At 38.2% G+C, this 15837-nt stretch overlaps 1 protein-coding gene across 6 annotated transcripts in view; it reads right to left on the reverse strand.

Moving 5' to 3' along the window:
* Positions 1–15837, reverse strand: part of CC1H2orf76 (chromosome C1 C2orf76 homolog) — a 66214-nt gene that overhangs the window by 14948 nt on the left and 35429 nt on the right. For 5 of the 6 annotated variants that reach the window (XM_049615741.1, XM_049615742.1, XM_049615737.1 and 2 more), the window contains 2 exons: positions 11520–11570; positions 6879–6916 (listed from right to left, as the gene is read on the reverse strand). In XM_049615741.1, the coding sequence (XP_049471698.1) occupies positions 6879–6916; positions 11520–11570 (89 nt within the window). The remainder of the gene's footprint in view (positions 1–6878; positions 6917–11519; positions 11571–15837) is intronic. The other variant, XM_049615743.1, reaches the window with a different exon arrangement.

The raw sequence follows: 15837 nt of genomic DNA on the forward strand, positions 1-15837 counted from the left end.
GGGGGGAGGGGGAATGTTATTTAAAACAAATCATTTAAGAATAGGTAACATACTCATAATACAAAATTCTCCAAGTACATATGGATGGAGTGTAAAGTACGTCTCCTTCCAATCCCTATCTACCAGGTGCCCAGTTCTCCTACAAATAACTTCTACTAATTCTGGTATATCCTTCCAGACACTGTGTCTGTATATGTTCATGCAGGCAGAAATGTGCATGTAAAATTTTTCAAACAAATAACAGCATATTGTACGCTATATTCTAACACTTTGCTTTTTTCTCTTAAAACATAGCTTAAAATCATTCCAAATTGGTATACGAGATGCCTCATAATTTAGCAAGGCTGCAGGGTATTCCACTGAAGAGACATAAACACATATACACACACTCTGTCCTCACTGATGGCCATTAGATTGTTTCCATCTCTTGCCACCGTAAAGAACCCTGCAACAAATAACCTCTCATACGTGTGATATTTTGCATACATACAAGTTTTATGGCTAAGATAGATTTTGCACAAGTTTTATATGTAAGATAAATTCCCAGAAGTAGAATCATTGGGTCAGAGAATACACACAATTTTTTTCTGGCAGATATTGCTAAATTATGCTTCACAGAAGTGGTACCACTTTACAGGAACGCTACCAATTGCTGAGAGTACCTGTTTCTCACAGCCCCCCTGACACGGTGTATTATCAACACCGTCTAATCTTTGGCAACCTAACAGATGAAGATTATGTGCAGTCTTAATTTGTATTTATTTTGAGTAAAGTCATAAATATTTTGTTTTTTAATGGGCTCAAAGGATAATTTTTTTTTAATTTTTTTTTAATGTTTTTATTTATTTTTGAGACAGAGAGAGACAGAGCATGAGCAGGGGAGGGGCAGAGAAAGAGGGAGACATAGAATTGGAAGCAGGCTCCAGGCTCTGAGCTGTCAGCACAGAGCCTGATGCGGGGCTCGAACTCACAGACTGTGAGATCATGACCTGAGCCGAGGTTGGACGCTCAACCGACTGAGCCACCCAGGTGCCCCAAGGATAATTTTTTTAAAAAGACTTTATTTTTAAGTAATCTCTATACCCAACATGGGACTTGAACTCATAACCCCGAGATCAAGAGTTACATGCTGTTCTGAGCCAGCCAAATGCCCCTCAAATGATAATTTTTTAAATAGAATTGTAATACACATACACACACACACACTAATAAAATTAGGCCTTGTCTGTAATATAACTTAGAAAATTTTGCTCCAAACAAAAGAGACTTATAAATATGGAGAACAAACTGAGGGTTGCTGGAGGGGTTGTGGGAGGGGGGGATGGGCTAAATGGGTAAGGGGCATTAAGGAATCTACTGAAATCATTGCTTCACTATATACTAACTAATTTGGATGTAAATTTTAAAAAATCAAAAATAAAGTTAAAAAAAAAGAAAAAAAAGAAAATTTTGCTCCAGTGTTCATTCCTTCCTTGATTTTTTTCTTATAATGTTTTTTTTTTCTAGTAAAAGTGCTGAATGCCTGTTGAATAAATACATGAAGTAAACTTAGCAATTTTTCTGACAGTTTTTGGGTTTTCTACATCTTACTTAGAACGGCCTTCATTCCAAAATTCCTTCTAAAATTTCACGTTTTCTTCAAACATGTTCATCAATTTCATTTTTTCTAAGCTTTTAATTATGGAGAATCTCAAACATACACTGTATACCGAGCAGCATACTGAACCCTCCACGTACCCATCACCTGGCGTGAACAAATGATCTACTCATGTTCAATCTGTTTCATCTACATTCTTACCTGTGGGCTCTACTGTCACACTTAAGTCATTAACCCGATGGATATTTATTTTGGCATGAAGAAAAGAATACGGATTCAATTTAGCTGTTTTCTGGACGTCTCCCCAGTTGTCCCAGTAACACTTACAGAATCCTCCATATTTTCTCTACAGCTTTGAATTTACTATACACTAAATTCCCATATATATTTGGGTCTCTTTCTGTACTTTTAATTCTGTGCCATTCACCTAACAGTTCATGTGCCAGTTACTACACTGTTTTATTTACTTTAGTTTAATCATATGGCTAATACATGTCAGGGCTGGCCACTCTCCTTTCTCTTCTTTTTCCTGACTGTTCTTACTTTTTGCATATTAGTATTACAACCAGCTTCTTTAATTCATATGTATACACAACTGCTGCTGTATTTTATTGGGGTGACATTAAATTCATAAGTTAACTAAGAGAAAACAGACATCTTCAAGCTGGTGCATCTTCCTATCCAAATACCCTAAGCATTTCCATTTAAGTCTTATGTTGGATCCTTTTGGTGTGTCTATTTTTTTTGTTGTTGTTGTTAAATTGAGGTAGAATTTCACATAAATAAAATGCAAAGATCTTAAGGGGAGTTCAGTTCAATGGACCTGGACAACTGAATAACCCTCACTAGCATTTTGAAGTTTTCTTCTTAAAGATCTTGCACATTTCTTAAAAAAATTCTTGCAGGGTATGACTTCTTCCTCTCATAAACTTTTAACAAGAGTAGTTACCTGGTTTCCAAACTCACAAAATAGGAGAAATTAGAGTTTTTATTTAAAAACAATTTTTTTATGTTTATTTATTTTTGAATTATTTGAGCACAAGTAGGGGAGGGACAGAGAGAGAAGGAGACACAGAATCCAAAGCAGACTCCAGGCTCTGAGTTGTCAGCATGGAGCCCGATGTGGGGCCCAAACCCAAGAACCTCGAGATCATAACCTGAGCCAAAGACGGACGCCCAACCGACTGAGCCACCCAGGCACCTCTAGAGTTTTCATTTTAAAACTCTTTAATAGGAATTATTCTGACTTTACAAACAGCCCCATAATACACACACAGGTACATTTTCTTGATAACCATAAATCATATTAAGGTAATTATTTACACTGTACTATTGATTGACTCATTCATTCAACAAAAACTGAGCTCAGGGGCACCTGGGTGGCTCAGTCGGTTGAGCATCTGACTTCAGCTCAGATCATGATCTCGCAGTTCATGGGTTCAAGCCCTGTGTTGGGCTCTGTGCTGACAGCTCAGAGCCTGGAGCCTGCTTCGGATTCTGTGTCTCCCCCCGTCTCTCTCTCTGCCCCTCCCCTGCTCGTGCTCTGTCTCTCTCTCTCTCTCTCTCAAAAATAAATAAACATTGGGAAAAACAAAAAACAAAAAACTGAGCTTATGAGCTCCAAACAGTAGGCTCCTCCAAACAGGAGGCTCTCACAGGAAGGTATCCAGATAGTTTCATTGTAATAGTGGGAAGAAATTTCTGTAGATACCTGGTAATTAAGAAGTCTCTAAAAGTAGAAAATTGAGGAAATGGGGGAAATGCCTTTGTGATCAAGGTCATTAAGACAGTTGGAAGTCTCTTCCTCTGGCTGAGGAAGGAGACTAAAACTACAGCTGGGTTGCTGGGTTGTTGGAAAACTGATGGGCTGGTCGCTGGTCCAGGGTTGCTTTACAAGCCCCACAGACGAGGAACAGAAAATGGAAAACAGAATGCAGATGGGGAAATGAGAAAAATGACTGGAAGCTGGATAAAGCACAAATGAGGGCTTTGGGGTAAAGTTTTTCTTAAGTTTTAAATCTGTATCTGTAAAAATATATTAACCCCTTTCCTTATAAAAAGCTGAAGAGGAAACGTGGAAGAATCATCCCTGGGGTGTATAGTCTGTATTTAACTAGAATGGTTATGGCTTAGATGAAAATTTATTAAGCCAGATTCCAGAAACATTCTAAAGCAACTTTATTTCTTTAAATAAAGACATTGTTCAACTGGAAAGATAAGCTCTAATTGTATAACTCTAACATGCCAGGTTGGAACATGTGTTTTAAATATAAGAAACGGGCTCCTGGGTGGCTCGGTTGGTTAAGCATCAGACTCTTGGTTTCGGCTCAGGTCATGATCTCACAGTTCATGAGTTCAAGTCCCATGTTGGGTTCTGCACTGGCAGCACGGAGCCTGCCTAGGATTCTCTCTCTCCCTCTCTCTCTCTGCCCCTGCTCCACTCTCTCTCTCAAAATAAATAAACTTAAAAAACCATTTTTAACATAAGAAACAATTCTAATAGATTTCCAACTATAAGAGGAAAATTTCCTGATTTTTTTTTAAATGTCATGATATTGAGTATTTGAATATTATGAATCAGGTCTTTGTACCTCATCGTACGATCATATGGACAAGTCCAACAATGTAAAAATGCAACACTGAATGGAGAATGACATCACTCTATTTTACAACCTTTTCAAAGAGCATATTGTTTCCTTATAACTTTATTATATATATATGTGTGTGTGTGCGTATGTATACATGTACATATGTATACATACATACGTATGTATGTATACACACACGCACACGCACATATACGTATACGTATATATTTTTCTCCCTCTATAACAAGCCCAAACTTCCTATTCTCCACATTTTAGAGACAAGGTTGTAAACCCTCCTGTCCCAGAAAAAGAATGAAGTCGGCGGCCATAGTGGAGGGACATTCTAGCACTCACACAAAGTGCAGATTCCACACCGCAGCCCGGACACATGTGGCACTGAATTTTAAAGCATCTGACAAGGGGTAACGTCAAATTGGTACATATAATCCGTGGTATAAAAAAGTAAAATTACTGGAAAGAACTAGTCCTACCAGCACCTTGATTTTAGCCCAGTGAAACTAATTTTGGACTTCTGGCCTCCAAAACTAGAAGAGAATAAATGTGTGCTATTTTAAGCTACAAGGAAAAAAAAATGTGTTTTGAAGTTACTAATTCACATTTGATAGCCATACCCTGATGCCATTTTCTTTGTAATGTCTGGTATACATTTACTTGAAGGCTGACTGAGTTTATGGTAGGCATCTATGACTAGAGAAGACAATGAAATTAGGTGAATTCAAAAATAAATACTTAATTCAAAAATCGATGGTGTGCCTGGGTGGCTCAGTCGGTGAAGCATCTGACTTCGGCTCAGGTCATGATCTTGTGGTCTGTGAGTTCGAGCCCCTCATCAGGCTCTGGGCTGACAGCTCAGAGCCTGGAGACTGCTTTGGATTCTGTGTCTCCCTCTTTCTCTGTCTCTCTCCAGTTTACCCTCTGTCTCACTCTCAAAAATAAATAAACATAACAAATTTTTTTAAATTGTTATAAAAACACTCTTATGAATGAGGCATTGTGCCAGATATTGGAGACACGAAGAACAGATTATGGTCCCTCATCCTTGACTAGTTTGTATAATAGACTAAGGTTACAGCTTTAATGAGGAGTCGATACAAAGTCATTGACATTCAAGAAAAAAGATCGCTTTAGTCTGTATGAGAAGCAAATTTTTTTTTTTTAATTTTTTAACGTTTATTTATTTTTGAGAAAGAGAGAGACAGAGCATGAACGGGGGAGGGTCAGAGAGAGGGAGACACAGAATCCGAAACAGGCCTCAGGCTCTGAGCTGTCAGCACAGAGCCCGATGCTGGGCTCGAACCCACGGACCGCGAGATCATGACCTGAGCCGAAGTCGGCCGCTCAACCAACTGAGCCACCCAGGTGCCCCGAGAAGCAAATCTTTGATTGTGGCTTTATAAATACATTACTCTAAAAAAGTAAGAAAACAGACATGTAAACACATGATAAATAAACAGCTTTCTCCAGAGCAGGTAAGATACCATTAAGACTGCAGGCCATGCCCTGTGTGCAACTTGAAGGCATGTTCCCAAGAGCCAGAGTCCGGACCTTCTCTTACACACAGAAAGAGATAGGTCAGAAAAAACAGTAAAATTATTTTTACCTGCTTTTGGCTCTTTTCTTCTGATACACAATTAAGAAAATCAAAGATATTGAACTGCCAGATAACAGAAGGTTTCCTCTTTTTTTTTTTTTTTTGTAACCTAAATTTACTTTACCAAGTTTTATGCTTATGTTTATTTTATTTTAAATATTCACTTGATATAGAACATGTATTCTTTGGGATGCCTGGGTGGCTCAGTCAGGTAAGCATCTGACTCTTGATTTTGGCTCAGGTCATGATCTCACGGTTCATGAGTTTGAGCCCCGCTTGGGATTCTCTCTCTCTCCCTCTCTCTCTGCCCCTCCCCTGCTCATGCTGGCTCACGCGCTCGCTCTTTACATAAATAAATAAATATTAAAAAAATAACATGTATGCTTTTTTATAAATTTTTTTTTTTAGCGTTTATTTATTTTTGAGACAGAGAGAGACAGAGCATGAACGGGGGAGGGTCAGAGAGAGGGAGACACAGAATCTGAAACAGGCTCCAGGCTCTGAGCTGTCAGCACAGAGCCTGACGCAGGGCTCAAACTCACGGACCGCGAGATCATGACCTGAGCCGAAGTCGGCCACTTAACCGACTGAGCCACCCAGGCGCCCCCATGTATGCTTTTTTAAAAATTAATACTTTTTTTTTTTTAACGTTTATTTATTTTTGAGATAGAGAGAGAGACAGAGCATGAACGGGGGAGGAGCAGAGAGAGAGGGAGACACAGAATCGGAAGCAGGCTCCAGGCTCTGAGCCATCAGCCCAGAGCCCGACGCGGGACTCGAACTCACGGACCGCGAGATCGTGACCTGAGCTGAAGTCGGACACTCAACCGACTGAGCCACCCAGGCGCCCCAAAAATTAATACTTTTTAACAAGATCTACTACTCACAGGGATATGACTTGGTGAGGTTTTTTTTTTTTCCTTAATGGAAAAGTAAGGCTGTAGGAAGGGTACTTATGAAATAAAAAAATGCTACTATAATGGAAAATATTTTAGAAGTGCATGCATTTGTTCCCTTATTCACTGAGACAGCCGACAGCGATTACTTTCTACGTGCCAGATGCCGTACATATGAAACGTACCTTTGATTTATGTGCTTGATGAACAATCTTTAGTTTATCTGAAAGAAAGAAAGAAGTATTTTTACAAAGATTATTCTAAAACTTCATTTTAACAATTTGCAATGGAAAGATACAGCTACAGAACTGAGAAACTTACGTCCTTGCCTTACGACCAGTTCACTTAAAAATGTAGTGCAGTAGAAGAAAAAGTATCACTATAGGCCATTAAAGATCACTGTGTTTAAAGATATCTGAAAGCCGTGGCCTTTGGCACACACAACTATATGCCGTAACCTGCAGTCACCTTGGCACACCTTCCCCTTAGAACAGAAGCCAGATGGATCATGTCACTCTGTCTTGTCCCTGGGGGGACTTGCAGAATGCTACAACGAGCAAATAATGTAAAAAAATTATCGGACATTAACATAAGCAGTTCAAAACAATCTACCCGGCTCTCAGAATGCATACAAGTGGCAGGAGGTCAAAGGATCACCCTGGTAATCTGGCCAAGGCTGCTAATGCCCACAGAGTACCAGTATTTGCCTCCTGGTTTTCAAATGATGCACAGGCTCACACCGTCTAATCTGCTTTATTCAATCCTCCTTCACTCTTTAATCTGTTTACCTTGAAGTCAGGCCACACTGTGCTTTTCCAAGAAGTAATTTCTCCACATTGGGCAAATTCTGACTCTGTAACAATGACCTCTTAATTATAAATAGGCTCAGCATTCAACAGGCTTAAAGTCACAAAGTTTCCAATTCTTCACTTGGTTTTATTTCACCATTTAATTAGTGTACTGTGATTACATGTATTATTATATCTGGATAAACTCTTAAGCTTAAACTAAAATTTATTTCTATCAATCATGCCGTTTGATTCCATAAGGAATTCCAATAGTAAAACAAAAGGATCTACTTTAAAAAACAGGCCCTGAGGGGCACCTGGGTGGCTCAGTCGGTTAAGCGTCTGACTTCGGCTCAGGTCATGATCTCGCGGTCCGTGAGTTCGAGCCCCGCGTCGGGCTCTGTGCTGACAGCTCAGAGCCTGGAGCCTGTTTCAGATTCTGTGTCTCCCTCTCTCTGACCCTCCCCCGTTCATGCTCTGTCTCTCTCTGTCTCAAAAATAAATAAACGTTAAAAAAAATTAAAAATTAAAAAAAAAAAAAAAAAACAGGCCCTGATTTAACTCTGTTCTAATAACACAAAAGAATAGGGTAGCTATCCAGTTAAGAACTAGCACTCAGAGTTACCCATTATTTTAAAGTCAGCTTTCAATTATCAACTGCAATTTTTAATACAAGGTCAGCCTAATCCTAAAACTCTATGTATTGTTAAGAACTAAAACTAAATCTAATCTAAGTGAAAAATGAGTATTAGGAATGTAAATATACCACAACTGCTAAAAATAAGCTTATAAGGTACACAAGAAAATAAACAAATTGGCTTTTGGATTACCTATTATTCCAAGTTCCCTTTTCTCTTTTTCTCACTATAGACAGATACTGGTTTATTATTAGAGACAAGTTAGAAAAGCCAGTAACAGTTTTTTAAGTAAAAGGATCCTGCTTAGGGTTCAGTTGGTTAAGCATCTGACTTCGGCTTAGGTCATGTTCTCATGGTTTGTGGGTTTGAGCCCCAGGTCAGGCTCTGTGCTTACAGCTCGGAGCCTGGGGCCTGCTTCGGATTCTTTCTCCCTCCCTCTCTCTGCCCCTCCCCCACTTATGTGCACACATGTGCGTTCTCTATCTCTCAAAAGTAAATAAATAAACATTAAAATTAAAAAAAAAAGAATGAATCCCACTTAAAGCCTGTTACAATCAATATGCAAAACTATAGTTTGGTCTTACCAAATATTAATTATGTTCTATATATTTTGCTAATGAGCCTTTAAATTACAAATATCTTTGTTCTAATGGGTTCTGCAAACCCATAATAAGAGGGCTACATTTTTTTTTTAGCAGAAGAAGAAATAATGTGAACAGAAATTTATAGATTTTTCCCTCCAACAGAAACGGGTAAGATGTGATAAGAAACAACAAGCTAGCAAAATATATTATATTAATAATAATGTCCCTTTCTTGTTAAACAATCTTTTTTCACTTGTTCTTACTTCTTTTTTAAAAAAAAACTGCATTGGGGCACCTGGGTGGCTCAGTCGGTTGAGCGTCTGACTTTGGCTCAGGTCACGATCTTACCGCCCGTGAATTCGAACCCCGCGTCGCGCTCTGTGCTGACAGCTCAGAGCCTGGAGCCTGCTTCAGATTCTATGTCTCCCTACTCTCTGCCCCTTCCCCACTCACGCTCTGTCTCTATCTCAAAAATAAACATTAAAAATTTTTTTTAAATTAAAAATTAAAAAAATTTTTTAAACCTGCATTATTTTTTTAAATTTTCTTAATGTTTATTTATTTTTGAGAGAGAGACAGAGACAGAGCCCAAGCAGGGGAGGGACAAAGAGAGAGGGAGACACAGAATCTGAAGCAGGCTCCAAGCTCTGAGCTGTCGGCACAGAGCCCGACGTGGGGCTCGAACTCACAAGCCACGAGATCATGACCTGAGCTGAAGTTGAATGCTTAAACGACTGAGCCACCCAGGCACCCCCAAAAATATCTGCATTATTAACAGAAACAACATCTATGGGTATTGCACCCTTAATGGAAATTCCTTGAGGAACATAACCTCATAAAAATAAAAATAAAAAACTTGTTAGGTATTTGACGTGTTTACACGAGCATTGTTTAATCTGACACAGCCTCATGAAACAAACAGTATTAGAAGCTCCATGCTGCACAGCCACCAATATTTATTACACACATGCACAGTGTCTAGGTGACAAGGTTTAAAAATAAGACAGCATCCGATGTGCTTTAGAACACACAGTCTGGTCAGGATAAATCAATAATAGATGTAGATGACAATTAAATGGGAGAAGAGCCCATGAGAAATCTCAGACTCTCAAGTCGAGTGAGCCAGCCCTTTGCCCAAGGGCACAAAGACCGCAACCAACAGAGTGGAAATCTGACTCTGCACCCTTTCCACTCCCCATCACCCAATGGATTCTATTCCCACAGAGTATGTAGCAATACCGAAGGACAATGACAGGTGAGAAAGTAATGTTTGGCTGTTCTGAGTGAACACAAAGCAGCAGATTGTTACAAAGCCAAACCCAGACTGAGTTACTAAGTCCCTGGAAGTCTATCAAAACCCTAGTTCTCTAATTTCTAATTTCACAGATAAATGTATTCACTTCTTCTGCCAATTCACCTAAATAGTACACAAATCCTAGAACAAAGCAGTGTTAAAAAGGTGGAGAAATATAAAAGGCACATGATCTACCACCATGATGATTAATAGTCAGACATTCTAATGCCAGTATCTAAAACTTATTTTTCAAAATAACTTACATGGAACACAAGTTTGAGTATGTATGCATATGCATGTACATGCGCGCGCGCGCACACACACACACACACACACACACACACACACACAGAGGCACGCACGCACCATGCAAAAAAGGAAACGGCATTTGTAGGTTGATTCAAGTTTAAGGTTATATTGCAAGTGATTATACTCTGAAAGCCATGAAAGCCAGAATTGAGAAGTTTCATATTTACTTAACCATGCTTTTTTATTCCTTTCTCTTATTCAATATTTAGTATGTAAATTCTTTAAGCCCAATAAATCAAAGTACTTTCCACTCAGTGCCTTCAACTTCTGCTTGACTACCCCTTATAACCTCACAATTAGTCTCTGGATATTAAAATGCATACACACGGTGAAGATTGTGATTTCAAAGTATTTTAGGTCATAAGTTGCTCTACCAAATGGGAACAGAATTAAAAGCCACTCCAAAAAAAATGATCTAAGGTAATAAAAAATTTATACTTCAAAAAATGTCTGTACCAATTAACAGAAATATTTATTAGGTGCGTCATAATTTTCAAGTGAAGTCTCAGACTCAAAGTTTGATGAGTGTCATTCTGCTGAAGGTTAATAACCATGCCATCTTTTTACCAAATAATGAAACCCAACTTCCTGCCTCATTACTACATTTTTAAACAACACTGCAACATACAAAACTGCTATGTAATATGCTCAAGTTACTGGCATTTAAATTAATGTTTAATCTCTTCTTTTAATTCCCAGTCTTTAATCACTTTTCTTTTCTGGTTACCTTACAAAGAAATTCATTTAATTTTAAAAAAAATTTTTTTTAATGTTTATTTATTTTTGAGAGACAGAGAGAACATGAGCGGAGGAGGGGCAGAGAGAGAGGGAGACACAGAATCGGAAGCAGGCTCCAGGCTCTGAGCTGTCAGCACACAGCCCGACGTGGGGCTCGAACTCACAAACCGCGAGATCACGACCTGAGCCGAAGCCAGATGCTTAACCGACTAAGCCACCCAGGCGCCCCAAGAAATTCATTTTAGACATGGTTTGCCAAATATGCTATTTATTCCTCATAAATAGGCCACTTTCATACACAATTACAATTTAATGATACACCAGGATTTCGAGATTTCTAAATAAACTTCCATACTGGTTTTTATTTACAGATAGTAAACTAATTTTTAAAAACCAAATTCAAATTGCTAGCAACGTAAAACTAATGTGAAACTATATTAATATACACTTTTAAAGAATACAAAAAATTAGTTACCGTATTTATAATTTCTGAATGGTGGTGGCAGGCTGGTCCTCAAAGGAATATCTATAAAAGAAATATTATTTTTATTATATTCAAATAGACACTCATGGTATATGCATAGTCTTTTGCTCTGTTCTCCTAGACCTCCAGACTAAGCTACTTTGAAAAGGTCAATAGAACACAAAATGAAGCTAACATGCCACCAAAATCCAAAGGTCACCTAAAATAATGGAACCACTGAGAAGATGTTGAGCCGTTATTAGCTGAATTAAGGATTCAGCAACGTTCTTAAATGCACTGGCATTTTATTCAATACAACAGCATCTATGCACATTTGAAATATATAGCATTCATGTGTGAGGTAGTATTTTCTATACAGTTGATGTTAGTTTAGCATATGACCCCTTCAGGGTCTTTGGCCAATAGTGGAAACCAATGATCTAGAACAGTCATTACTCTTCCCAAAATTCAGACAACCTACAATATAACTACTCTACCTCAGCAAAGAATGCAAAAAAAAAAAAAAAACAAAAAAAAAAAAACAAAAAAAACAAAAAAAACTAAATATTCTTTTTAAAGGAGTATTTCAAATACCAGTATTAGTTTTCATTAATAACATCTGATGCTACAATACCTACAGAGGGCAATCTGATATATATCAAAATTACATATGCATATACCCTTTGATCTAGCAATTCCACTTGGAGAATTGATCACAGAGATACACTTTGCACACTCTGCACACGTGTTCAATATGACACATATACCAGGATACTAACTGTAGCACTGGTTGCAATAGCAAATGCTTAGGAAAATCCAAAGAAATGTCCTCCGGTGGGGAGGCTTTGCAAATAAATTATAATATGCCCAAACAATGAGACATAGTTTTCAACTGTACAAAAAAAAAAAAAAAAAGAGGCCAAGAAAGCACTCTACTAATATAAGATCTTCAAGATATGTTAAAGGTAAAGAAAGGCTGACCATTATTTTTCAAGTAAGCCACATTTTGAGTAAAATGGGGGAAAAATAAGTATATGTTTGTAACAATCGTAAAATTTGTATGGAACCACAAAAGACCCCAACTAGCCAAAGTAATGTTGAAAAAGAAAACCAAAGCGGGAGGCATCACAATCCCAGACTTTAGCCTCTACTACAAAGCTGTAATCATCAAGACAGCATGGTACTGGCACAAAAACAGACACTCAGATCAATAGAATAGAATAGAGAACCCAGAAATGGACCCACACATGGATGGCCAACTAATCTTTGACAAAACAGGAAAGAGTATCCAATGGAAAAAAATCTCTTTAGCAAATGGTGCTGGGAGAACTGGACAGCAACATGCAGAAGAATGAAACTGAACCACTTTCTTACACCATACACAAAAATAAACTCAAAATGGATGAAAGACCTAAATGTGAGACAGGAAACCATCAAAACCCTAGAGGAGAAAACAGGCAACAACCTCTTTGACCTCAGCCACAGCAATTTCTTGCTCAACACGTCTCCAAAGGCAAGGGAATTAAAAGCAAAAATGAACTATTGGGACCTCATCAAAATAAAAACCTTCTGCACAGCAAAGGAAACAATCAACAAAACTAAAAGGCAACCGACGTAATGGGAAAAGGTATTTGCAAATGACATATTGGATAAAGGGTTAGTATCCAAAATCTATAAAGAACTTACCAAACTCAACACCCAAAAAACAAATAATCCAGTGAAGAAATGGGCAAAATAGACACTTTTCCAAAGAAGACATCCAGATGGCCAACAGACACATGAAAAAATGCTCAACATCACTCATCATCAGGAAAATACAAATCAAAACCACAATTAAATACCACCTTACACCTATCAGAATGACTAACATGAACAACTCAGGCAACAACACATGTTGGCAAGGATGAGGAGAAAGAGGCTCTGTTTTACACTGCTGGTGGGAATGCAAACTAGTATAGCCACTGTGGAAAATCGTATGGAAATTCCTCAAAAAGTTAAAAATAGAACTACCCTAAGACTCAGCAATTGCACTAGTAGGTATTTATCCAAGGGATACAGGTATGCTGTTTTGAAGGGGCACATGCACCCCAATGTTTATAGCAGCACTATCAACAATAACCAAAGTATGGAAAGAACCCAAATGTCCATCAATGGATGAATGGATAAAGAAGATATGGTATATATATACAATGGAGTATTATTTAGCAATCGAAAAGAACGAAATCTTGCCATTTGCAACAACATGGATGGAACTAGAGGGTATTATGCTAAGCGAAGTAAGTCAGTCAGAGAAGGACAAATATCATATGACTTCACTCATATGAGGACTTTAAGATACGAGACAGATGAACATAAGGGAAGGGAAGCAAAAATAATATGAAAACAGGGAAGGGGACAAAACATAAGAGACTCTTAAATATGGAGAACCGAGGGTTGCTGGAGGGGCTGATGGGGTAAATGGTGAAGGGGCATCAAGGAAGACACCTGTTGGGATGAGCACTGGGTGTTATACATAGGAGATGAATCACTGGAATCTACTTCTGAAAACATTATTGCACTATGTTATATGCTAACTAACTTGGATGTAAATTATAAATGAATAAATAAATAAATTTTTAATCATGAAGAAAAAAGAATTAGCTTTGGATGCTATTTTCACTGTGGTTTTCTATTTTCTACTGCAATCTTTATTTTTTTATTTTAGCTTACTTTGGTTTTAATTTTTCTTTTTCTAGTCTCTTAACATAGAAGCTGAAATCATTGATTTGAGATCTCTTCTCTAATTTAGGCACTTCTAGTCCTATAAACATTCCTCTAAGTACTGTTTTACCTGTTTCCCATAAATTTTGCAAAGTTGTGCATTCGTTTTTTTTCAGTTCACAATACTGCGTCTTTTGACCTCTGCTTTTGCACGTAGGTTATTCAGAAGTATGCTATTTGGTTTCCAAATATTTTGGAATTTTCCAGAGATACTTGTTATTGATTTCTCATCTAATTCCACCGTAGTCAAAAAACCCTACGTTGTATGAATTTAATCCTTCTACATTCATCATGACTTTAGTTTTATGGCTTGCAATATGGTCTCTTGGTATATGTTCTGTGTACACCAGAGAGGAATGTGTATTCTGTTGTCCGGTGGAGTGTTCTACAAACGTCAATGTAGCCAATTTAGTCCAATAAGTGTTGTTCAAGTTTTCTGTATCCTTACAGATTCTCTTTGTGCTCCATCAATTATTGAGGGAGCAGTGCTGAAATTTCTCACAATAATTGCAGAATCACCTATTTTTCTTTGCAGTTCTGTTAGCTTTGACCTCATACATATTTGAAGTTCTGTCATGTCAGGTGCATAAACATTTAGAATCCTTATGTCATCTTAATCGGTGTCTTTCCATTATCAAATGAGAGTCTTTATCCCCAGCAATATTCTTAACTCTGAATTCTACTTTATCTGATATCAGTTTTCTTTTGATTAGTATCAGCATGGTATAACTTCTATGTCCTTTTACCTTTAACTGATTTTTATCTTTATATTTAAAGTGCATGCCCTGGGACACCTGGGTGGCTCAGTCAGTCGAACGTCCAACTTCAGCTCAGGTCATGATCTCACGGCTTGTGGGTTTGAGCCCCACGTCGGGCTGTGTGTTGACAGCTCAGCGCCTGGAGCCTGCTTCGGATTCTGTGTCTCCCTCTCTTTCTCTCTCTGCCCCTCTCCCACTCACTCTCTCTCTCTAAAAAAATAAATAAAAACAGTAAAAAAAAAAAAAGTGCATGCCTTATTGGTAACACATAATTTAGGACTGCTTGTTATGTCTGTCTTTTAATTAGGGAGTTCAGACCATTTACATTTAATGTGATTACTGATATGATTGGATTGAAATCTACCACTTTGCTATTTGGGTTTGGTTTTGTCCATCTGTTATTTCCTCTTCTACATTCTTTTGACAAATGGCTCTCTGACAATTTTTTATGATTCCATTTTAACCCTTCTGTTCGCCTATTATCTATAACTCAGGTAATGTGTGTGTGCGCCTGAACATGTGGTTGCTCTAAGATTTGCAGTAAACATCTTTAACTTATCAGTCTACCTCCAAGCGACACTGTAACACTTTATAGAGAGTGAAAGAATCTTACGCTTCCAGGGGCACCTGGGTGGTTCAGCCTGTTGAGCAACTGACTTCGGCCCAGGTCATGAAGTCACAATTCATGAGTTCAAGCCCCGCATCTGGCTCTGTGCTGACAGCACAGAGCCTACTTTGGAGTCTGTTTCTCTCTCTCTCTCTGCCCCCCCCCCCCCCCCGGCCTGTGTGCACCCCCCCCCCCCCAAAAAAAA

Source organism: Panthera uncia (assembly GCF_023721935.1).
Source record: "Panthera uncia isolate 11264 chromosome C1 unlocalized genomic scaffold, Puncia_PCG_1.0 HiC_scaffold_3, whole genome shotgun sequence".
Classification (NCBI taxonomy): Eukaryota; Metazoa; Chordata; class Mammalia; order Carnivora; family Felidae; genus Panthera; species Panthera uncia.